Source organism: Trachemys scripta, chromosome 1, assembly GCF_013100865.1.
Source record: "Trachemys scripta elegans isolate TJP31775 chromosome 1, CAS_Tse_1.0, whole genome shotgun sequence".
NCBI classification, from domain to species: Eukaryota; Metazoa; Chordata; order Testudines; family Emydidae; genus Trachemys; species Trachemys scripta.
Window position 1 is genome coordinate 284350099 of NC_048298.1, and position 26263 is coordinate 284376361.

The 26263-nt window shown below is 39.7% G+C and overlaps 1 protein-coding gene across 5 annotated transcripts in view; it reads left to right on the forward strand.

Annotated features, from left to right (window-relative positions):
• NAA16 (N-alpha-acetyltransferase 16, NatA auxiliary subunit) overlaps positions 1-24331 on the forward strand; it is a 97434-nt gene extending 73103 nt beyond the window's left edge. Inside the window, exons 10-20 of one of the 5 annotated variants that reach the window (XM_034758406.1) lie at positions 12666-12738; positions 12982-13151; positions 13520-13672; positions 15540-15668; positions 16256-16469; positions 18634-18827; positions 19278-19386; positions 20185-20283; positions 20604-20747; positions 22238-22335; positions 22640-24331. In XM_034758406.1, the coding sequence (XP_034614297.1) occupies positions 12666-12738; positions 12982-13151; positions 13520-13672; positions 15540-15668; positions 16256-16469; positions 18634-18827; positions 19278-19386; positions 20185-20283; positions 20604-20747; positions 22238-22335; positions 22640-22840 (1584 nt within the window). In that variant the 3' untranslated portion in view covers positions 22841-24331. Of the gene's footprint in view, positions 1-12665; positions 12739-12981; positions 13152-13519; positions 13673-15539; positions 15677-16255; positions 16470-18633; positions 18828-19277; positions 19387-20184; positions 20284-20603; positions 20748-22237; positions 22336-22639 lie in introns of those variants that run through there. The other 4 variants (XM_034758407.1, XM_034758409.1, XM_034758412.1 and 1 more) reach the window with 4 other exon arrangements.
• The last annotated feature ends 1932 nt before the right edge of the window (positions 24332-26263 follow it).

The following is a 26263-nucleotide window of genomic DNA, read 5'->3' on the forward strand; positions in this document are numbered from 1 at the left end:
TCGAGTGTAGCCAAGGCCTTAATCTATGCTGGTTGTTTAGCTTAACTACAGCTCTCAGGGATGCAAATTTTTGTCTCTCTTGAGCAATGTAACTAGGTCAATCTAATACTCTAAATGTAAAGTACACTAAATGTGTGTTTTAAATGATTTTTCAAAACTATTTAGAAACCCCATCACATTTTTCAGTATTTTCATAACTGAATGATGCTGCAGATTCTTCACAGGAACTACCATTTTATTGACACTACCCAGGAGGAAGTCCAGTCTTACGAAATTTAAGACACTAGAAATGCTGTTCAGAATCTGAATAAGCCCTGCATTTCTCAGTCTGCTGGGGCTTCTGCTGGACAGTATTATAACAGTATCACTTTTGGAATTGCTGATGTAAACAAGGCATGTAAACTGTTGTCTGTCCACACTATCACTTCCAACTGTTCTAATACCAGTGGAGTGCTGTCTGATGGTAAGAAAACTTGTAGTGTCCAGTAATAGGAAGTGCTGAGAAACTTAAACCTTCTCAATGCTTCTGAGTTATGTAGTCAGTAAAGTCTTGTAGAAATGACTTTGTGTAAGGGATATTGCGTGAAAGACACTCACAAGGAGTGAACCCCTATGACGTGTCTTCCCACACAGATACCTGTGAGAGAGCCAAACTGGCTAACCCACTTACGTAGACCTAATTAGTAGTACAGTCTGCATCACAAAATGTGTGTGCTAGGACTGATTTGCAGCACAACACTAGTGCTAGACCTTGCCTGCTGGCAAAATCAGTATGAAATATTCAAACTTTGTTAGGCACGGTGTCTTAATTGTTGTACTGTATGTTGGCACAAACTATGTTCGGAGACAACAGTGTCACAAACTGATTACAAGCACTGTAAAAATTGTAGGGTTGATGGGGTCTTAAAGCTTGCAATTTTATATCTTCTGTCAAAGGAATAAAAAGCTCATTATACTGGATAGGCACATGAACTGGATGTTTCAGCTAAGGCCACTAGTAATGAAATGTCTTATGTTGGCTTATGAATGGGGGAAATTCACACCTCTTAGATTTATTGTTTGACTGTCTGCATATTCAGTGATCTTGTATACAGTAGAAAATGTACCTGTTTTTCTGGTATACCTGTACCAGTCCTACCCCCAGTGTGTTAGAGTAAGCAGGACATAGGTGTTCTAGCACTGTCATGAAAACTTGCTTAGAGCAGAATTTGTTTGTGATGTTGCCAGAAAATTAATAGAAAATTTTCCTAGTATTGACACACATCATAGGAGACCTGAAAGACTTACCTCATGGTGAAGGGGATGTCCTAGATAATTCAGTGTTTTTAACAGTATTAAAATAAGTCTTTGACTGCACTGGATGTATTCTGTAGCTGGAAAGACTTTGAAGTCGGGCTTACTGAACAGGGCAGTCACTTGTTCATAAACGGGAGTTGTAAGTGGCGTGGAGTTAAAGAACTAACAATGCTGGCTTAGTTGCATGTTATTTTCCAGGCATAGAAATATTAACAAATTAAATAGCACGTGGGTTCTCAAACTTTATGTAGTGTGGACCAACTCTTGATACAGAGATTGTTGTAAACCAGGGGTTCTCAAACTGGGGGTTGGGACCCCTCCGGGGGTCATGAGGTTATTACATGGGGAGTTGCGAGCTGTCAACCTCCACTCCAAACCCCACTTTGCCTCCAGCATTTATAATGGTGTTTAAATATATAAAATGTGTTTTTAATTTATAAGGGGGGTTGCACTCAGAGGCTTACTATGTGAAAGGGGTCACCAGTAAAAAAAAGTTTGAGAGCCACTGTTGTAAACTACATTCCCTCCCATTTGTGACACACATCCCAATATTTTACATTGGAAAGAAATATTAAGCAAGTATTAGGGTATGTCTACACTACGAAATTAGGTCGAATTTATAGAAGCTGGTTTTATAGAAATCTGTTGTATACAGCCGATTGTGTGTGTCCCCCCATAAAATGCTCTAAGTGCATTAAGTCGGTGGACCACGTCCACAGTACCGAGGCTAGCGTCGACTTCTGGAGCATTGCACTGTGGGTAGCTATCCCACAGTTCCCGCAGTCTCTGCCACCCATTGGAATTCTGGGTTGAGATCCCAATGCCTGAATGATGCAAAACAGTGTTGCGGAGGGTTCTGGGTACATGTCGTCAGGCACCTCCTCCTCCATCAGAGCAATGGCAGACAATCGCTTCGCGCCTTTTTTCCTGAGTTACCTGTGCAGACAACATACCACGCCAAGCATGGAGCCTGCTCAGCTCAGCTCACCGTCACCATATGTCCTCTGGGTGCCGGCAGACATGGTACTGCATTGCTACACAGCAGCAGCTAATTGCCTTTTGGCAGTAGACGGTGCAGTATGACTGGTAGCCTTCATCGGCGATCTGGGTGCTGGCAGACGTGGGGCTGGCAGACGTGGGGCTGCATTGCACACAACAGCAGCCCCTTGCCTTTTGGTAGAAGATGGTATATTACGACTGGTATCCTTCGTCATCGTACTGCAGTGGCTGTCAATCATGGGCACCTGGGCAGACATGCTCAGTCCTATCGAACTGTCTTGACGATGATGGCTATCAGTCGTAGTATGCTATTTTCTACCAAGAGCCCAGTATTTTCTGCCAAGCACCCAGAAGATGCCGAGGGCTATCAGTCATGCTGCACCGTCATCTGCCAGCTTAAGATGTAAAAAATAGATTTGTTCTGTATTCATTTGCTTCTCCCTCCCTCTGTGAAATCAACAGCCTGCTAAACCCAGGGTTTTGAGTTCAATCTTTTTTGGGGGGGGGGGCATTCTGTGTGACAGTTGTTTGTGTTTCTCCCTGATGCACAACCACCTTTCTTGATTTTAATTCCGTGTACCTGTACGCCATGTTGTCACTCGCCCCTCGCTCCGTCAGTCAGATACTAGTTTCGCGCCTTTTTTCAGACCAGACGCCATAGCACTGGGATCATGGAGCCCGCTCAGATCACCGCGGCAATTATGAGCACTATGAACACCACGCGCATTGTTCTGGAGTATATGCAGAGCCAGGACATGCCAAAGCAAAACCAGGACCAGCCAAGGAGGCGATTGCAGCGCGGCGACGAGATTGATGAGGAAATTGACATGGACATAGACCTCTCACAAGGCACAGGCCCCAGCAATGTGCAAATCATGGTGTAACTGGGGCAGGTTCATGCCGTGGAACGCCGATTCTGGGCCCGGGAAACAAGCACAGACTGATGGGACCGCATCGTGTTGCAGGTGTGGGACGATTCCCAGTGGCTGCGAAACTTTCGCATGTGTAAGGGCACTTTCATGGAACTTTGTGACTTGCTTTCCCCTGCCCTGAAGCGCCAGAATACCAGGATGAGAGCAGCCCTCACAGTTGAGAAGCGAGTGGCGATAGCCCTGTGGAAGCTTGCAACGCCAGACAGCTACCGGTCAGTCGGGAATCAATTTGGAGTGGGCAAATCTACTGTGGGGGCTGCTGTGATCCAAGTTGCCAGGGCAATGAAAGACCTGGTGATATCAAGGGTAGTGTCTCTGGGAAACGTGCAGGCCATAGTGGATGGCTTTGCTGCAATGAGATTCCCAAACTGTGGTGGGGCAATAGAAGGAACCCATATTCCTATCTTGTCACCGGAGCACCAAGCCACTGAGTATATAAACCGCAAGGGGTACTTTTCAATGCTGCTGCCAGCCCTGGTGGATCGCAAGGGACGTTTCACCAACATCAACGTGGGCTGGCCGGGAAAGGTACATGATGCTCGCATCTTCAGGCACTCTGGTCTGTTTCAAAAGCTGGAGGAAGGGAATTTCTTCCCGGACCAGAAAATAACAGTTGGGGATGTTGAAATGCCTATAGTTATCCTTGGGGACCCAGCCTACCCCTTAATGCCATGGCTCATGCTGCCGTACACAGGCAGCCTGGACAGTAGTCAGGACCTGTTCAACTACAGGCTGAGCAAGTGCCGAATGGTGGTGGAATGTGCATTTGAATGTTTAAAAGCGCGCTGGCGGAGCTTACTGACACACTCAGACCTCAGCAAAAAGAATATCCCCATTGTTATTGCTGCTTGCTGTGCGCTCCACAATATCTGAGAGAGTAAGGGGGAGACATTTATGGTGGGGTGGAACACTGAGGCACATCGCCTGGCCGCTGATTACGCACAGCCAGACACCAGGGCGGTTAGAAGAGCACAGCAGGGCGCGGTGCGCATCAGAGAAGCTTTGAAAACTAGTTTTGTGACTGGCCAGGCTACGGTGTGAAACTTCTGTTTGTTTCTCCTTGATGAACCCTCCGCCCCACCCGGTTCACTCTACTTCCCTGTAAACCAACCACCCCACCCTCCCCTCCCCCTTCGAGCACCGCTTGCAGAGGCAATAAAGTCATTGTTACTTCACATTCATGCATTCTTTATTAATTCATCACACAACTAGGGGAATAATTGCCAAGGTAGCCCAGGATGGGTGGGGGAGGAGGGAAGGAAAAGGACACACTGCAGTTTAAAACTTTAACTCTTATTGAAGGCCAGCCTTCTGATGCTCGGGCAATCATCTGGGGTGGAGTGACTGGGTGGCCGGAGGCCCCCCCACCGTGTTCTTGGATGTCTGGGTGAGGAGGCTATGGAACTTGGGGAGGAGGGCTGTTGGTTACACAGAGGCTGTAGTGGCGGTCTCTGCTCCTGCTGCCTTTCCTGCAGTTCAACCATACGCTGGAGCATATCAGTTTGATGCTCCAGCAGCCAGAGCATCGACACTTGCCTTCTGTCTGCAAGCTGACGCCACCTATCATCTTCAGCCCGCCACTTGCTCTGTTCATCCCGCGATTCAGCCCGCCACCTCTCCTCTCGTTCATGCTGTGCTTTTCTGTAGTCTGACATTGACTGCCTCCACGCATTCTGCTGTGCTCTTTCAGCGTGGGAGGACATCTGGAGCTCCGTGAACATGTCATCCCGAGTCCGCTGTTTTCTCCTTCTAATCTTCACTAGCCTCTGTAAAGGAGAAACATTTGCAGCTGGTGGAGGAGAAGGGAGAGGTGGTTAAAAAAGACACATTTTAGAGAACAATGGGTACACTCTTTCAGGTTAAATTTTGCTGTTCACATTACACAGCACGTGCTTTCGTTACAAGGTCGCATTTTTCCTCTTATATTGAGGGCCTGCCGGTTTGGTGAGAGAGATCACTCACGCAGTGCCAGGCAACAGATTTCGGCTTGCAGGCAGCCATGGTAAGCCACAGTCTTTTGGCTTTTTTAACCTTCTTAACGTGTGGGAATGGTTTCAAACAGTAGCACCCTCATTTCCCATACCAAGCATTCGTTGGGTTGGCCATTTAAAATGGGTTTGCAATGTAAAAGGAGGGGCTGCGGTTCCCGGGTTAACATGCAGCACAAACCCAACTAACCCCCCCCACACACACCCAGTTCTCTGGGATGATCGCTTCACCCCTCCCCCCCCACCGCGTGGCTAACAGCGGGGAACATTTCTGTTCAGCCGAGCAGGAACGGGCACCTCTGAATGTCCCCTTAATAAAATCACCCCATTTCAACCAAGTGACCGTGAATGATATCACTCTCCTGAGGATAACAAAGAGAGATAAGGAATGGATGTTGTCTGCATGCCAGCAAACACCGGGACCATACGCTGCCATGCTTTGTTATGCAATGATTCCAGATTTTGTGCTACTGGCCTGGCGTGGTAAAGTGTCCTACCATGGCGGACGGGATAAGGCAGCCCTCCCCAGAAACCTTTTGCAAAGGCTTTGGGAGTACACGAAGGAGAGCTTTCTGGAGATGTCCCTGGAGGATTTCTGCTCCATCCCCATACACGTTAACAGACTTTTCCAGTAGCTGTACTGGCCGCTATTGCCAGGGCAAATTAATCATTAAACACGCTTGCTTTTAAACCATGTGTAATATTTACAAAGGTACACTCACCAGAGGTCCCCTGTGTGCCCTCAGGGTCTGGGAGCACGCCTTGGGTGAGTTCGGGGGTTACTGGCTCCAGGGTGATAAACATATCCTGGCTGTTGGGGAAACCGGTTTCTCCGCTTCCTTGCTGCTGTGAGCTATCTACATTATCTTCATCCTCCTCTTCCTCGTACCCCGAACCCTCTTCCCTGTGTGGTTCTCCAGTGACGGAGTCATAGCACACGGTTGGGGTAGTGGTGGCTGCACTCCCTAGCATGGCATGCAGCTCCGCGTAGAAGCTGCATGTTTGCGGCTCTGCCCCGGACCTTCCGTTTGCCTCTCTGGCTTTGTGGTAGGCTTGCCTTAGCTCCTTAATTTTCACGCGGCACTGCTGTGCGTCCCTGTTATGACCTCTGTCCTTCATGTCTTTTGAGACCTTTTCCAATATTTTGCCATTTCGTTTACTGCTACGGAGTTCAGCTAGCACTGATTCATCTCCCCATATGGCGAGCAGATCCCGTACCTCCCGTTTGGTCCATGCTGGAGCTCTCTTGCGATCCTGGGACTCATCACGGTTACCTGTGATGATGAGCTCTGCGTGGTCACCTGTGCTCTCCACGCTGGGCAAACAGGAAATGAAATTCAAACGTTCGCGGGGCTTTTCCTGTCTACCTGACCAGTGCATCTGAGTTGAGAGTGCTGTCCAGAGCAGTCACAATGAAGCACTGTAAGATAGCTCCCGGAGGCCAATAACGTCAAATTCTGTCCACACTACCCCAATTCCGACCCGCTAAGGCCGATTTTATCGCTAATCCCCTCGTCAGAGGTGGAGTAAAGAAATCGGTTTAAAGGGCCTCTTAAGTCGAAAGAAAGGGCTTCGTTGTGTGAACGTGTCCAGGCTTAATTCGATTTAATGCTGCTAAAGTCGACCTAAACTCGTAGTGTAGACCAGGCCTTAATTTCAGCGGTCTTTTAATGTGACTTAGAAGCTGGAAACAAGGAGAGTGAGCATCATATGACCAACCAGCTTTGTGGACTACCAGCAAGTATTTTGTGAAATATCTGTGGTCACCAACCACAGTTTGAGAAACGCTGAAGTAGAGCTAATAGTTCGCTTTGACACTTAGGACAAACTTTAATTAAAAATAAATGGTAAAAGTTCTTTTCTACAAGCTGTGCTAGGATCACTAATAAGAATTAACAAGCTGACTAAGTGTTTATGACAGTGCTGGTGGTATTTATTTATTCCTCCTGCTCAAAGGTATTCCTTTTTAGGATAGCAGTGAGTAAATATCTATTTACAGCCAAAATGATTGTTTTACAAATCAACTCAAATAAGTAGGAACTCAGACAAAATAGATAGGACTTGTTAGACAGAGAAAATTCACTCATTGGGCCTGGCAAGGAAAATAGCCAAGAAGGATTACTATAGAGACAAATTAGGAATCTCTGCTCTTTCAGAAGAAGGTTTAGAAAAGACTTCAGCAAGAAAAAGTGTGGAAAAATCCATGCCCTTCTATTCCCTTCCAACTACTTTCCCTTATTTCTGTTTGCACAGCAACAAGTTGTAAAATTTCTGTTGCCCTGTGTGAGCTAATTTGTCAGCCATGTGTTTAAGACATAAACTATGGAAAGTCTTCGAAAAGGAGACAGAAAACTCTTATAATGGAATACCTAAAAATAAATAAAAACAAGGTTCTTCTTTGAGTAATGTCCCTGTGGATGCTCCACTTCAGATGTGCATGTGCCTTTGGTTAGAGACTTTTGGTAGCATTATCTGTTTGGTCCACATGTGCACCCTAGTTATCCTTATACCCCTTACCAACGGTACATAGGGCAGTGGCGGAATTGAGGGTGCTTTGTCCTCTTCAACTGTGTTGGCCTGAGACCGAGCAAGACTTGAGGGCCCCATTTCTTAAAGTAGCTTAGCTGAATTATAGGTGGTAATTTTGTTGTTGGTTTACTAGTTTAATTTAGTTCTATATGAAGTTTGGGGGACCTTTTGCAAGTTTGTTTACACTCACACTCCCTCCCTGAGAGGTTGTCGTCATCTTTTCTGAAGTTCATTTTCCATATTCTGGAATATGTCAAATTGTCCTGGGGTTAAATGGTGTATAACTTGTTGGAGTCTGTCCATGTTAGTGATGGGCACTTTAGCTGTCTTCACTGCCTGGGGGACATCCTTATCCCTTGTAGGTGTCGAGTTTGTATTGGGTTCTGGAGCAAATCTAGAAAGAACAGGGAGATAAAGCTTAGATTTCTCATGATAGTGCTCCCTGCAATCTTGATCAGGCACATGCCAAGATACCACCCCTGTACAACGGATCTTTGGTAACAAAAGTGCCCCTTCAGCCTCCACTGTAGCCCACTCACCTATTACTCCTACTGAGGAAATAATTGGAAGTGGGCAGGGGGGACTCCAAGACTTTCCCCCCAAAAAGCTCTAGATCGCTTCACAAAGTCAGCAGTAAGAGGTCTAGGTCACCTCAGAGGCCTGCTATTTCAGAGACCACATGTCCTAAAAAGAGTACAGCTGAGGCTCCAGGTTCTTTCAATATCAGTGACCTGTACCGACCAATAAGTCTTTGAGTGATTCTGAGACCCACAGTACCCATCGCGGCTTGGTACCACCAGCTGACACTGGCCGCGGTTCACCGCTCCAGGCCAATGGGTGCTGCGGGAAGCCGCAGCCAGCATGTTCCTCGGCCCGCGCCTGGTGAGCCGCGTGCCAGAGGTTGCCGACCCCTGGTTTAGCATGATGCAACATATTTTGACTAACTGCTGTAATTCAAGATGTAATTAACTCAGTATTCAGCAGATAGTTTTATCAATATTTTAACATCGCAGTCTCTAAAAATGGAATTGGATAGTTTTTGTGCTAGTCTCTGAAAGGATTTATTTAAAAATATTCTTGTCTGTCAAATTGACTAGTTATCACACTAACAGAAGCGTATTAATTTCCCCCATGCTACCTCTTACTTAAGAGAACAGTTTATTTTTCAGTACTAGTCCACTCAAGAAGAGCTATTTATGCACAAGAATAAAATAATTAAGAAAATGCATTTGTGTGAATTTTTGGAAATCCATTACCTATTCATTTATAACAAATAACTTATGACTTTAAGATGCATACACATTATTTGCATTTGTTTGTACAATAAAAATATATATTTGAGAAACACAAACAATGAAGGATATAATTGGGCTTCGCTTAGCTTCATAATTCAGTGCTTTCATTTTCAAATGTAACTAGCTCATATTTTGAGTAGTATCTGTGAAAACATACTATATAAATGTCATAAGAGCAAGTTTGTAGCAGGTCATAAGAGCAGGTGCTTTGGAGACCAGGAAGGTAGTTATCCACTCAAGGTTTTTTGTTTTTTTTTGAATCTACAATTAGTGCAAAATGTGGCGATCTGCTTTCTTAATTGTGGCAGCTGTTTAGAGCATGTTACACCTGTCAAAAGCCTGCATTGGCTTAATAATACTTACAGATGTAATGCAGGGTGCAAATGCTGACCTGTAGCTCTATGTAGTCTAAATCCTGATTACTATGAAGGTTACCTGTTGCAGTAAAGAGAGAAATGGGTACTTCTGCCTAGAGCAGGGCTGGGCAAACTTTTTGGCCTGAGGGTCACATCTGGGTTCCAAAATTGTATGGAGTGCTGGGTAGGGAAGGCTGTGCCTCCCCAAACAGCCTGGCCCCTGCCACTCCCACTTCCCACCCCTGACTGCCCCCCCCCACCCTCAGAACCCCTGACCCATCCAATCCCCCCGCTCCTTGTCCCCTGACTGCCCCCTCCTGGGACCCCCCGCCCCTAACTGCCCCCCTGGGACCTTCCCTATCCAACCCTCCCTATTCCCCTGTCCCCTGACTGCCCCAACCCCTATCCACACCCCCGTCCCCTGACAGGGCCCCCGGGACTCCCACGCCTATCCAACAACCCCCTGCTCCCTATCCCCTGACTGCCCCCCCGGCACCTCCTGCTCCCCGGCCCTTACCATGCCACTCAGAGCATCAGGACTGGCAGCCGTGCCGCCCGGCTGGAGCCAGCCATGCCACCGTGCAGTCTAGAGCACTGGGGCAGGCCGGTGGCTCTTGCAGCTGTGTTGCCTGGCAGGAGCTCGCAGCCCTGCCGCCCAGAGCTCTGGCGCCATGGCAAGCTGAGGCTGCCAGGGGAAGAACTTAGCATCTTGTTAAAGAGCGAGTGCAATTTAGTAGAATCTGTGTCCCTTTAGGAACCAGACAATGCTCACATTTAAATATGCTTCATGAACCATATTTCTGAAGTCAGTATGAAGATTTAATTCTTCTTGACATAAATAACTCTCAAGCTAGTAAAGCTTCTTGACCACAACAAAAAATTATCTGAGTTTTTCAGTAGTTAAATGAGAAGAATTTAAAGTCTGGGAGCACTTCAGATTAGTAATGAAAAGCACTAAGGAAAGGTGGCTTGTTCTGTTTGTGTAGTGTAGCTATATACCTCAAGCTTGCTGCTTAAGGGGAAACTGATATTTTCAGTATTTTAATATTCCCTTAAAAAAAGAAAGGGGTTGTATAAGAGGTTTTCTGCTGGTCCTTTAAAGGTCCTTTCAACAAATGGAAGCGGGCAGGTCTCAGAGCAATACTAAATATGTTTTCTCTCCTTTGTCTACTTGCCTATGTGGCTCTTCAGCACTTTTTCTCCTTTGTTAAAAGTTAGGTCTATGTGGGGGAAAAGGGGCTAGTATGTAAGTCCTAAGATTTTTATTTTATTTTTTTACCAAAAACATGACTTCTGTTGAGATTTTTCCAAAACTCTCTTTTTATGACCATTCATAAATATAACCTCTTTTGAAGAGTTCACAATGGCTTCATGGGACTTAGCAGATCCAATGTGAAATAATTTACTTTGAAAAATGAGACTTAGTGTTTCCTGGCACATTAAGATAGGTATGTGTTTACCTAAAATAAGCCCTTCTGACCACTTCACTTGGTGGTCTAGAGTGACAGTTAGTTTTTGTGTTTTAATTCTCATACTTTTAAAAGTATGTCTTCAAAATGTTGCACATTTCATCAGATTTAAATCTCGCTAATTTTGCAGGGTTTTCCACCATCTTTAGGTGGTGAAAAGCTAATGTATTTATGTAACTGGTCCATAGAGTTGTCCCCTCCCGTATGCACCATGCGCGGCCCAAAATATAAATGCTTTTCAGCATGTAATGTATTTTGTATGCATATTACAATTTTCTGTTCCTCTTAATTTCTATTCTTGTTCCCTTGAGAAGTTGGATACTTGCTAGACTTGAAAGGCAACTTTTAATCTCAATTAGCCTAGCTACAAAACAATGAATTGTGCTAAAGAATTCTAAAGCTTTCAGGAGTAGATGCATTGCACTTCCAAGTTGTCTGCTGTAGAATAGAATGAATTGGTTCTTATGATATTACGCAACTACTCACAGAGAGCGCATTTGTGTCAAGATTGTACAATGCAAATTTCAGGTTGTAGGCTAAATTTTCAAGAGACTATTGATTTAAGGTGCCTCAATTTTTGGGTGACCAACTTCAGACATTGAAGGGGCCTGATTTTCAAAAAGTGTTGAGCATCAACCTTCTTAAAATCAGGCCTCTTTGCTTAGATTTAAAAATCTAAGTCATATAACTTAGACAGAAATTCCTGTCCATTCCAGTTGAGGAATGAGAGGCGGACACAGCTAATCAAGCAAGGAGCCCCGGGAGGGGCGATCCGTTTATTTCAATTGCATTCAAGCTCATAAGTCAGCAAGAACAAAGAAAACACTTACACCAAAGCATTATATGCAGTTGCTTAGGATAATTTATCGCTCTATGATTGGCCAAAATTTGCTATCATTACCATACATAATTAGCAAGCTAAATGTATCTGTCCCTCTTATGACCCCCTTATTGTTCATCTACTTGCTCCCCCCTTGCGTTATTTTGCAAACCAATCAGTTAGTTATCTACAGGACGCAGGCACAGAAAGTCCCATTGTCTCCAGGTTTGGAGTTTGGTTATATTTCCTCTCGAAGGAACTTCCTGAGCTAGGACTATGCATAGCTGTGCTATATATCTTCCATGTGTAGGTGACAAATTTGCCCCCTGGCAGTTAAGTAGAATAATTTTATATCATAACCAAGGTTCTAACTGCTCTCATCATTAATAACTCAATAAAATCCCAGCAGCGTTCATGTAGTCTTTTCACAGGGACTCAGCCAGAGACCCCTTTCCACCCTTCATCCTTACGAGAAGCATACTTGCAGCCCTCTTCAGAAACAAACCCTCTTCAAGTTGTCTCAAGTTGGGCATTCAAAAATTGAAGTACCTAAAATTTCCTAAGGAGCCCTTGGGAGGGGGTGACTAATCAAATACATTTAACTGAGTTTTGATAGTTCATTCAAGAATATGTAGTGGGGGGAAAAATGTAGAACAGCTACCATGGATGAACAAAAGGTATATTGTGAAAGTAATGAGGAACAGCAATTGCTGTTTCTGCCACATGCACACCGCTACCCTCAGGCGCTCCGCTGGCTCTGCAGCCTGGCCCCACGCCTCATTGCTGTTTCTAGAATACACACGTGATCCATCCAATATTTTTCCCAGTTAAGTGTCTGTTTATTTTAGTGTAGTTCCATAAACACTGTTTCAGTGTATTTTTAGGTGATTTGCTATAACTGTAAAAATGTGAACATGATCCTATTTCCAACATTTATAGTATTTTAAGGCAAACCTTTAAATTTATATTTTTCATATATAGGTAGAAATAATTCAAGAACTTGTTACTGGTTACGAAGCCTCTCTGAAAACCTGTGACTTTTTTAGTCCATATGGTAAGTTTCAATAGACAGGTATTAAAATTACATTTCAGTTACTAATCCCTGTATTAACAGTTATCAATAATTGTTGGAGTGCTGCTACCTTTTGCCAGAGAATAGTTATATCTCTACCTTTTTGCAAATAAAAACAATTTAGCAAATATTTGCTGAATTTGTCAAGTTTTTTTTGTGTTTTTTTCCCCAAATGAAGTCTTCAGCCTTATTGGCCACTGTAATTTTATATCTGTTTTGTTACAGAAAATGGAGAGAAGGAGCCCCCAACGACACTACTTTGGGTTCGTTATTTCCTGGCACAGCACTTTGACAAACTTGGCCAGTGTTCATTGGCCTTGGAATACATTAATGCTGCAATTGCAAGCACTCCAACATTAATAGAACTGTTCTATTTAAAAGCAAAAATTTACAAGGTAAAAAAGTTGAATTAAATGTGTCTAATTTTAGGCTATGAGAGGTCCTTACTCAGTTGAAATTTTCATAAGTGTGATTTTCTGGTTTTGGGCATGATAATTTGTTCTGTTTTTTATTTGACACTCTTCTGTCAATCAGAAAATGTAAACACACTTTCCAGTTTGTTTATAATATGGAGTAAAGCATCATAACTTACGATGACTGGTCATTTTGGAAAGTCCACAGGAAAAAAAGACTAAAATCTATCCTTAATATTTCTAAGGTGCTTATAAATCCTGGTGCCAAAGTACTAATAGCTATAAATGTCTATATTTAGTCAAAAATGTATTTAATAATGAAATATAACTGCCTTTTCCCCCCATAACAGCATGTAGGTAATCTCAAGGAAGCTGCCAAATGGATGGATGAAGCACAATCTTTGGATACAGCAGATAGATTCATCAACTCCAAATGTGCAAAATATATGCTCCGAGCAAATATGGTGAAAGATGCAGAGGAGATGTGTTCCAAGTTTACAAGGGTAGGAAATATTGTTTTAAAGAGAGGGTTTGTAGTATTTTCATTTGGAAAATCACATATCAGATGTAAGTATCTGATACCACATCTCTGCCAGAGTAACTGATTTGAGTGACAACAGAAATCTATCCATTTAGAGATATTTGTTCATTGTTAAGGTATGCTTGCCTGTGTAATTATAACTTAGAAAATTATTTATTACTAATATTAACAGACTATGATATAGCACAGATGTTACGCCAGAAATGTTTATTCATTGCCACACGTACAGGAGTAAATCACTTTGTGGAACACACTTGATAGCTGTCTTGTCTTGGAAAATTGTCATTGTCAAGCTATGTAACTTGGACTAATTGTTTAAGAACAAATCTGCTGCATTTCAAATTGTTCATGTTGAATCCAAGTCATTTCAATAAGACTTAGGCTTCTAAGGGCCAGATTTTCAAAGCTATTTTGGCACCTAAAGATACATCTATTAGGATTTTCAAAAGCACCTAAATAGTAAGTGCCTAATTCCCATTGATTTAACTTGAAAGTGGGATTTAGCTTACTAAGCCACTTTTATGCACTCCTGAAAACTTAGCCTGTAGCCCCCTGCTTATAAAATCCACGATGTCTGTGTTCACGTGAGTATAAAAACTAAGGTTCTCACTGCAAAACAGTTTGCATAGTTCCAGAAATTTAAGCAGCACTTCAAAAATACCATTCTCTTACCTAAGGTGCTCACTGCTTGTCAGTTTCCAGAAACTGTAGAAATCCACAGTGTAGTCTGATGGTTCCCATAAACAGAGTGGGGGAGGATCTGATTTGATTTAATTTGATTTAGAGTGCTATTTAGTTTCTGTATAAAGTTTTTTGTACTGTGGAAAACAAGATGTCTTTTTTTCTTAGAATATCAATGGAAGTCTTTGGCTCTTCTGTTGAATAATCTGACTATGAAAGTTTTGAGCTAGATGTTTATTGATATTTTTATCAGCTGACTTGAATATTTATTTTCATCTATTAATGGAACAAAATTGTAGTATTTTCTTCATATGTAGTAATGCCATCTACTGTATCTATAGTTTAATTGATAATACAGAATTAAGCCAAAGATACATTTGTGTTAAATAACTTGTATGTCAGAATTAGATTGTTTAGTAGTGTTTTTCTTTCCTCTTAAGTGTTTTGAGAATTTGGTGGCAAACTTGGTTTCTTGTATGTCAGTATTTTGATAGTTTATAGAACGTGCCTTCCAATTTTTTCAATAGCTTTTATTGATCTAAAATCTTGAAATTTATAAAACAAAAATTCTACAATCCTCCTTAATTATTTTTTTTTAATATTCCAAATCCAGAGTATAAAAATTGTGTTTGAAGTCAGTAGAGGTACTGTCAACAAACCAATAAATATACCTGTTGGTTTTAAACTAGCAGGTGCTTCCTCTGATTCAGGCAAAAAAGAATAAACTACTCCTTCAAAAACTTAAGGATTCTCATAAAAATGAGTCTGATATTTCACTTCCTCTTAATCTTAGAAGAGGGAATTGTCTCTTTTCTTGTTTGAATTTATCTTGAAAATATATTGAGATATTACCCTGCAAAATGAATTATTTTTCAAGCATATTAATCTGTGCCCATGTGGCTTTGCAGAAGTACCACTTAAAGAAACAAGGAGGCTGGAAGAAGAATCAGCTGGAGCAGAAGTTATTTTTTTCTTTTTCAGAATGTCAATAATTATTTAATAAGGGAGGTTTTGCAATTATAGCCATTTTTTATTGTAGTGCAAATGTGTTTATAGATGAATGAATGGTTGTTTAGTAACAAAAGTCACGTGTGGGGGGGGGGAAACCAGCAGTTGATAAATTATTGGTTTTATTATCTTCATTTTAGGAAGGGACATCTGCTATGGAAAATCTAAATGAGATGCAGTGTATGTGGTTCCAGACTGAATGCGCTTCAGCTTATCAGAGACTAGCGAAGTATGGTGATGCCTTGAAAAAATGTCATGAAGTGGAAAGGGTAAGTAGGTAAAAAGATTGGTTTGTTTCCTATATAATTTTTTTCATAATGCAGTGTAAATATTGGTTGCATCAATCAGTTCAGCATGCCATTTGTCACGTTTAAAAATCTTGATACTGCAGTTTTAAAAAATGCTATACAATTAGCGGGTTAACTTAATGGATAACCGATCTTTTTTTGTTAAACGAAAAATCCAATCACCATAAATCTTTTTGACATGCTATTATCTAAAACTATTCTTACATTGCTTTGTGCCATCTCTCTTCTATCGGTTCAAAAATTTAGACACTGTTTAAAAACAAAATAAAATGGGGTAGTATTTTCTGATGGAATCGGAACAATAAAAATTGTTGTTCACATCAACTGGAGGGGGGTTTGTTTTTTGGGTAAATTAAATTAGCTTTCTTTTTTAAAGAGATGGAGGGGAGATTTCTCTTAACTACATTTCTACAGTAAATGGTTCTCTTATTTTCCATGGTAGATATGTCGGGGCTGCAAATAATGCTAGTTGTTACTCCACTTTGTATCTAGATGGTAATGAACGGAAAATCAGTGAAAGGATTTAAGTATGATTTTTTTTTTTAAAGCATTTTTTTGAGATAACAGATGATCAGTTTGACTTCCACACATACTGCATGAGAAAGATGACTCTTCGGGCCTATGTAGACCTTCTGAGATTGGAAGATGTTCTCAGGAAACATGCCTTCTATTTCAAGGCTGCTCGATCAGCAATTGAAATCTACTTGAAACTACATGATAATCCTCTGACCAATGAAAGCAAAGAACAAGAAGTGAATTCAGGTACCTAGGAAGTAATGCAGGCCAATGTGCATAACACAAATTAAAATTTACTAAGCTAAATAACATTGCATGCTATAAAATTATTATATATTGTACCATACAGAAGTTTTCATTTTCTGTCCTTGAATGTTTGATCAGTGACTGAAAAGAAATAGTCAAGAATAAATATTATTGCAGACAAGCTTTTTTATCAAATTACAAAACTAGTAGTTGAACAAAAGACAGATGTTGGTTGAATTTAGTAAAGCATTTGGTGTATATAAAATACCTTCTAAAATTTTATCTTGTTTTAGATATGAACACCACTACATAGATCTTAAACCAGGAAAATAATAAATGAAGAGGTAATGATAAAACAATCATGTATTGAGTTTAGGTTCCGGAAGGTAGTCAATGGATTGCTGCAGTAATTGGTGTTAGACCTAATGTAGTTAATACCGTATATACTTGTTCATTAGCCCGTTCGTTTATAAGCTGACCCCCCAAGATGGTTAGGTAAAAATAGCAAAAACTGTATGACCCTTTCATAAGCTGACCCTATATTTCAGGGGTTGGCGAACCTTGGCTCCTGGCCGTCAGGGTAAGCCGCTGGCAGGTTGGGATGTTTTCTTTACCTGGAGCGTCTGCAGGCATGGAGCCCCTCAGCTCCCGGTGGCTGCGGTTTGCTGTTCCCAGCCAATGGGAGCTGCGGGAAGTGGCATGCCACTCCCATTGGCTAGGAACAGCGAACCGTGGCCACAGGGAGCTGAAGGGCTCCATGGCTGCAGATGCTCCAGGTAAACAAAACAACGATGTATTAGATATTCAATTCAATGATTCCATAGAGTTTAAAATCATCAAATTTTAGTGTAGACCCCGTTTATAAGCCAACCCCCCGCTCTTTGATGCGTCACTCTTTTACCAAAAATATTCGGCTTATGAACGAGTATATATGGTATATTAATAATTTAGGTATTTTACACACACCACTCTGCCTGGGGAAAACATACAGAGACACGTAGAGATGTTAGAATTATGTACAGGAAATAAATTGAGCTTCAACTTGGCAAAATACAAGTGAATACATCTGGGAAATCTGAAACTGGTATTCATTGGGAAAAATATTTTCTCAGAAAGTGTAAATGAGAAGGATCTAAGGGGTAATAATAGTGAGTAAATTAGTTATGAGGTTCTTCAAATGCAGTATGCCTGGAAAACGTCTAAAAAATTTTACTTCCCACCTATGCACCAGTGATGCTGCAACTAGAATATTGCATGTATCTAGAGCATCTTAATGTTGAGACAGCATTGACCAAGGGGAAGAAATTCAAAGATAATTTAATTTCTTATTAAAGGACAGGAAGAATTGACATATGAGACCAATAAATCCTTATCCTCCCTTCAGAGTATAATAAGTTACACAATATATAGTATATAACAAGATGCATGTTTTACAGCACAGCTCAATGCCCTTATGTCACTTTTTTCCTTTCTCCGCCAAGTTGTCTGTCTGTTTATAGTGTAAGCTCCTCTACAAAGCACCTAGTACATTAGCTGTATATAAATTATTTATGCTATATAATAGTTATACTACCTTCTAAGTTAAATTTAAGCCTATGCACTTAAAGGGTGGAAACACTCCGGTGTAGTAATAATGTTTTAGGAGGTTTCCAGTAGATCTTACCAAGAGCATTAAGATGATATTGAAATAAGGGTAATAGGTGAATTTAAGTTTAGCCTCCAAGAAAAATGTCATCCACCTTTTGTTGGGCCACCTGAGATCTTTGGATGAAAGGCCCTGTATGAGTAATAATGTCCAAAGGATATAAATAATGAGATTTCCAAATTTTGCATTTCATCTGACTCATGGTTTAAATGAATACTTCTAAGTTTCTGGACTTTCAGTTTTATATTATTTATATAAACCTTGGCATTTAAGATACAAAATGTTTTGTGTTGGATGTGTAATGTCCAGTAATATTAGACTACGTAGTAATTGGTGCATTTTACTGATAAGTGAAAAGGTTTCTTTTTGAAATTTTTGTATAAATACATCTCTCCTTTCCCTATATGAAAAGTCTAGAGATGCGCATATATTGTTTGAGGAAAAACCAAGATTATTATTGAAATTTTGAGTCTATGTATAAATCAGACGTTAAATTAAACTATTTTATTTTATCTATAGAAAACCTGTCAGCCAAAGAACTGAAAAAAATGCTTAGCAAGCAGAGAAGAGCACAGAAGAAAGCTAAACTTGAAGAGGAGAGAAAGCATGCAGAAAGAGAACGACAGCAAAAGACTCAAAAGAAAAAACGAGATGAGGAAGAGGAGGAAACTAGTGGTCCCAAGGAAGAATTAATTCCTGAAAAACTGGAAAGAGTAAGCATTGTGTTACTTGTTATGTAAAATTTATAACAGTTTCATCTTATGATATTCTCTTTGGCCACCCCATCCCCACACACTTCTGGAAGATTGTACTTCAGATAGGTGTCGTCATGGTTTATTGGTTGGCTGTGTGATCTCTTAAACTCTGTAGATAATTCATTCTGGGGTATAAATGAAGATTTTTCTGTTTTGTGCCAATACTCTAGAAATCAGATAGGTGATTGAAGCACTCTTTTGCTTGCTGTGCATAGTGGGACCAGGACAGGGGTGTGGTTTTTTTGTTGTGTGTTTTTTTTTTTTTTTTTTTTTGTTCAAAAAACAAAAGGGCTAATCTGTCACTGCATAGTGGTAGAGCTTCATGGAAAGCTTCATCTTTTTAAAAGATGTATGTTAGTGATAGATGCCTCCTTTATGTAACTTTAATTTTGTCTCCTATTAAAACAGGTCAAAAATCCATTAGAGGAAGCTATTAAGTTCCTTATGCCACTTAAGAATCTTGTTGCAGATAATGTAGACACACATCTGTTAGCATTTGAAATATACTTTAGAAAAGGTAAAGTATATGCAAGTTTTAATTTTTTTCTCCAAATGTTCTAATCCTTTATTTCAGCCTATTTTTACCCAACTATAGTCTCCATTTACTAACATACTGAGGCAAGAGTTTCCATCATGCCCAGCGTTAGTAGGTAAATATTACAGAAAACTTAATGTATGCCATGTCACCTTTGTTTGGCAGCACATAATTTGTTCTTAAAACTAACTTTAAGAATAAAGGAATTTGTGATTATATGCTAATTAGATGATATGGAGGAAAAAATATTTCTAGTTGTAATTCTTTAGCAATTAAAAAAAATTAGACTAATGTACCTGATGCAATGTTGCTAATAGTGAGCAGCAGCTTTTTTATAATGGAATGATGTTAGGGGCTGCCACGTTATGTGTTTTATATCTGGGTATTGAGAGTACTGATATGACAATTCTGCATAAGACTTAGTGTTTCTAATATTTGCATTAGATTTACTAATGAAACTGCAAAGGATTTGGGGATATAACTTCCTGTAAAAGATACACCTAAATATTATACTTATATTACATGGTTGCTGGATCCTTCAGAAAATATTGCTATCATCATTTTGTAAAAAAACAGATTTTTCAGAAATTAAAAAAAAAAAAGAGTAAAAATGTACTTAACTTACTTTAACTAAATCTAAAGGTTTTGGACATTTGGGGGTATGTTTATGAGAAAGTTAAGGATTTGGGTTGGTGTCTGCAATGACATTTAAAGGAACACAAAAAGTTAGAGATGTATTTAACCTTGGTTTTGGTTTTTTGGTTCTTGTTTTTTGCATAGGAAAGTTTCTGTTAATGTTGCAGTCTGTCAAGAGAGCTTTTGCTATCAACAATAACAACCCATGGCTACATGAATGTTTGATTAAATTCTCTAAATCTGGTATGTACAATGAAACTGCTGTAGATATTTTATAGTGTCTAAATACTATAGAAACACTAAAATATTTAAAATAACATAGACACACATGGCAAAAAAATTGCATTTATATACAAAGTGTTCAGAATTTCATCAGAACCTATTGAAGCCATTTAATGTTTTGCTGAAAACCAAAGATGGTAAAATATTGACTTCTGTAATACTGATTTCAATCATAAAGTGTGTGTGTGTGTGTACATGCTAAAGAGGTGCATTTGCAGACGTGAAGTTTCTCTAGAACAATAGCAGCAATGGTAACTTTTTCTGCTTTTTTTTTTCCTAAGTATCTGATCATAGTAATCTCCCAGAAATTGTGAACAAGGTCCTAACTCAAGAAATGCAGAAAATTTTTGTTAACAAAGATTTGGAAAGTTTTAATGAAGAGTTTCTCAAATATAATGCTACCTCCATTCTGCATCTGCTCTCAGGTTTGTTTATTTTGATGCTATGAAAATGTTAAATGATGGTAAATAAGTTAATGTCTTTCTCTGTACTTCATTCCAATCAGAATATGTCAGAGGCTCAGATGCAAATTATTTTTGACATTTCTGTTTGTTTGAAGGGCTTTAATAATCCACTTGCCCACTCTCTGCCTCATGTGGGAAGCTTTCCGTTTCTACAGGATTTATTTAAAAAAAAAACCATAAGATTCTATCCGTTGTGATCTCAAAAAAACTTTTGTAATGTAAACAATCCTCGCTCCTTATTTTCCACTCAGCTGGAGGGCCTCTGCTTCTGCTCATAGCTTTTCAAAGCAGCAGCAACAGAATGAAAGAACAAGACTAGTAACTTTCACTGCTGCTATTCACAACACTAGGTAATGACGGATTGCAAGTAGAGATAGGCACATGAGTCCAGGCTGCAGGGAAGCGCCTATTTCCATGAGAGGGTCGGAGCTTAGCCCACACACTTCTCAGCCTCTTCTATTAGCTTATGTACCCAGCTCCCCACCTAGCATGCTGGGTTTTGTGGATTATATTTTTAGGCACCTATCTGTCCCCATTCATTGTGTAGGAGCCTGTAGAGCAATCAGGAATAAAAAGCTATAAAAACTTCCTGAGAAAAGAATATAGTAAGCAAATATGAGACTGAATTACAGACAAGGAATGGATCTAAGTAAGATGGTGCTGCTTTTACTTAGTTACTTTTTAGGTCAAAACCATACTTTTTATGATATTTTTTCCTTGCTAGTAGGTTGTGTGCTTATTTAGTTTGTGTGTGTTGCATATTTGGGAGAGGGGAAATGTCTGTTCATGCCATTGGACTTATTCCGGTAGGATGCCAAATTACATAAATTTGTAATTCTTCTGATAAGTCGCTTAAAGACCTGTCATACCTGCCAACACGATTAGTTATCATTATTCTAGCAGCTCACCTTAACTCCAGAGCTTTTTAAAAATAATTCATAATAGCTCTAAAAAGACATCTGCCAGTTCCTTTATCATTGCAGGGTGCATCTCAACTAGCATGCTGACTTGGATGACTTAGTTATCTAGATATTGTTTCCCTATTCTGCCTGTTGACCTCTCTTGCCTTATTAACTCTTGCCTCAGGCATCCTATTTCTAATAACATTTTAGTGAAAACTTGAAACAAAGTTTCCAGTGAGCATTTCATTTTTGTCAGTAGCAGAGCTACAGCTTTACTTTATCCTTATGCTCTTAATGTACTATCAAATATTTTTGCTGTGTCATCACTTATAAGTAAAATGTGAAAATATAATTTTCTTATACAAAATATAATGGATGGAAACAATTATATGTTCTAAAATCTGTAGAAAGCCCCAATCCACAATATCTTCCTTTTTGTTTTTGGATTGTTTTCTGTATCAGTTTATAATTTTACAATAAATCAAGTATTGTACTTGTATGTTGTCAGTATCTGATCAAATGTTTGTTTGTTTTTCCCTTATGCTTAAGGTGCTAAGATGATGTATTTCCTGGACAAATCAAGACAAGAGAAAGCTATTGCTATTGCTACTAGATTAGATGAAACTATGAGAGACAAAAATGTGAAGGTAAACTAATTTAATTGTAACCTCTTTGTATATTTAGGAACAAAGTAGGTGTGTTATACGAAGCACAAGATACATGTACAGTTAATTTTTCTGAATCTTGATTATTAATATTAAAAGGAATATTTTTATTTTGGTTAAAATTATATTCTTGATGTCAGACCTCTGTAAACAAGGGCAATGAGACTTATTGCCAGCAGAGGGCACAACATTCATTAATCATGCAAGCGAGATTTAGAGAGCCCCATGTTTTCTTTGGTAATAAAATAGTCTAGACTAAACTTAACTGTTGCTCTTGTTTCTTTAGACTTTAACAAAGGTTTTCGAGGCACTGCTTGATGGCAGCTTCGGAAGCTGCCACACCCAATATGAAGAGTATCGGACAGCATGTCATAAACTGTTTCCTTTTACGTCTGCCTTTATGCCTGCCACAAATGAGGATGACAGTAGCTTTGCATCAGTGAACCATACAGCCGTTAACCATGATGTGCTGTCCAATGAAATTTGAAGTAGTGTACAAATAAAATATTGGACTATACCTACAGACTGGTGGGATGCAGATCAGGTTTACTTTTCCAGGATGCAGTTTTTATATCTTACAGGTATAAAATGAAATATTTGGATGGTTAAATGAAAATGGAGTATGCTATTAGCGTGTGTTTCATCCAAAAAGAACTGCCAATGTTTATGTAAACATTATCTCTAATCAACATTTGTCATGTTTATTCTTGTACTGTTTTAAGTCTTTTAAAATCCCCAAATTCAATAACAAAATCCCCAAATTATGGACGTTAAAGACTACTTTCACCTAAGTGGTGTTATATATAGAAGTAAGTATAATAATTTCTTGGTAATGAAATTATCAGTTGAGCAGATTTTAGCAAATTAAGACTGAAAAGTGCTGCTTTGTATCATCCCCTCATCTTTTTCTGTTTGTTTTGGTTTCTTTAATTTTGGTCATTTTGGTTTCTTTTGAAGCACATAACTGTAAATGTTGGCTGTTTGCATGTTTCTTGTCAATTCTGTGTCTTATATGGAACTAGTGCTGGTGGATATGGAGGTTTGGTTAAAAATTGATGGTAAGAGTTTTCAAAAACTCTTTTCTTTCTACCTTTTGTTCCATAGCTATTGTTTCCTTACGTTTTTGAATGGTTTAACATTTTAAAAAACAGTTGAGTACATGTAATTCCCTGAAATAGTGAATATGATCCTGTTTAGATACCATTGTCTGTCTGCCTGTCTTCTTTCTTTTTTCACTGCCACTTATTGGTTTGGAAAAGCTACTCCAGTTTTGGGCAGATGCATAAGGTACAATAATGGGGAATATGGTTCTCCTCAGGATCATAAAAATTCACTGGTAAGTTTACTGTATACCTCCATTAAAAGTCTTAGGTGTGGACTTATAGCCGATAAATGTAATACTTCTCTTGCCTAAATACTATTGCTTTAAGTGCTACAAAAGCAACTAGTAGTTGAGGAGTGCATTTTATATTTAAAAACTATTTAAGGGAGCACAAATAGGCTGACTACAAATCACAATGAACCTCTTTCTTATTCTGTGTTCTGGTGCATTAACTAATAGTGCATAAAATATACAACACATCAAAATGAAAGTCTGAACTTAATATAGCTGTTTTAAAGCATAATATTGCTGGACAAAATGGCTACATATGACAGCTTTGCGTTCTACAAGAACTGCTATCAAAACCTAAGTATACTGTGGCTTGTACAGGAAATACATTTTTCTGGAAACGGCAATGGAATCATTCAATCAGATTTGTTTTTATTTCACTGTAATGTAAATATTTTCAGTAATATTAACTAGCCCCTCTAAGGCTAATATAAGTTCATGAAGGGGGATTTTATTAAGACAAATAAACTGTTCTAATTAAAATGGTCTCCTTTGTGTGTCATCTGTTTAGATTCAAAATTGTTGAATGAAAAACTCACTGTAAAATAATGCCAACATATGTTATGCTGTAATAAATTATTTTGTACACACTTGCCTTTGGTTTTAATTTTTTGCAGAGTCTATGGCCACACAATTTTAAAGTAGAAAATCCATTTAACATAAATTAGTTTTTCTCTTTGAATGCTACTAGTCTCAATTCCATAGTCACTGGAAGTTCAACATGAATCCTATGTAAGTTGTGAAAAAATAATTCCTGCACCCACAACCTGATAGGTGTTTTGGTAACTGATTTCTCTGAGAGACCTCTACAAGCAACTTTTGTCTCATCAGTCTTCCTGCCCAAAACTGACATTCATAATGCCTTTAGGTGGGAAAGTAGCCTATGTATAGATGACGCAAGCATAAGCAGGGAAAAGCATCTGACTGCAGTTATGTGCCATGGAGCCAAAGCACCCTTAGAATCTGTTTGCTTCTGAAGCAGCCTAAGGTGTAAAAGTCAGTTGGCTCACCCAGCATCCACTTTCAATATTTGGCCTGGAAACTGGTGTCTGAATGGATGAAGGTGTAATCGAACACCTAATAAAGGCAGCAGTACTATAGATACAGGTATAGGGTGATAGGAATGCCACTGGGATCTGCTTTTCATCTCGATCTCATAAAGCTTAAATAAAGCCTAGCCTTATCCCCAAGACCGAATATTCATAGCACCATGTCAACAATCTGTTACCTAAGAAAGCAGTAGGAAAATAGAGTGTAAAGAACAAACAACATTGGCAGGTAGATGAACGAGTTAGGTGGTTTTCAAGCTTCCAGAATGGTTGGAGCCCCCGTGAAAAGCGTTTATTAATTGTAATAATCAAATCCCTCCATTCCCCTCTGCTCTTTCTGGACCTGCTGTAGGGGCTGAGGCTAGCTAAGCTTTCTTCATGGCTGGGGCCACAGGTTCAAATTGGTCTGTATAATAGTTTCTGATCATCCTATAGACCACTGCAAAGAAGGTCTAGGGTGATGTAGGAAGAATAATACATTTACAGAGGTGTCAAGAAGTGGATCCTGTCTGAAAATGTTTTTGGAAATACATGCTACTTTTGCAGTAATTCTAAAGACAAAAATGTCAGGCTTGACAGGGATGGTAATAGCCTCCATGGAGGGGATGTATGCTATCAAAAGCTGTCGCACATGAATTCAAAGAATGTTTATGTACAGAGATTTTTTTTTTTTATATATGCATACAAATTGTATGTATTCTATTGTAAGTTTGCCTCAGGTTTCTACTAAATTCTAAAATGTTTATTATACTATAGCTGTTATACTTTTGCTCTCGTTTCCTTTTTCCTTCACTTTGCTTTCTATTGTGTACTTGTTTTCATTCTTGCTTCCCATGTCTCTCCTTTCTCTGTTTCTATTTCCTTCTCATCCATTTCTTCTTTGCTCTTTCTTTATCTTTATACCTATTTGTGTGACTTCACTCAAACTCCTTACTCCACAATCAACAATCTCTAATCCTAATTCCTTTCTATCCATTTATCCCGCAATACCTTTCTTCAGCAATCATGGTGTTCTAGGAACTTTGGGGTAGTACAGCACTAGCACAAGGTCTATGATTACGGTTCCTAGTTGCTGTGATAATACAAATAATAACTGGATTTCTCCTTCCTGTAGTAACACTATCCATAAAGATCTGAACTGTACTCTCTGGGCCAGCATATTCTGGCATTTCCATCAAACTTGAACTGAACTCTGACCCTCACAGATAGCATCAAGTCCGGCAGCCTCATATTTGTCCTGCCCCAAACCATTCTCTCCAGTCTAACAACTCTCCCTAAGATTTACCTCAAGCCTCACCTTCCCTTCATTTTTCCTCCTCCTCCAAAGCATATAGCTGATCTCAAATTCAAAAACACTAGCTCTTTTGAGATGTGAGAGGCAGGCCCTTGGCTTCTCACGTGAGGCAAGAACTGAGATCAGGGTAACTCCTAGTTTCCTACCTCTCCTCTACTGAGGAGCAGGAGGATGTGG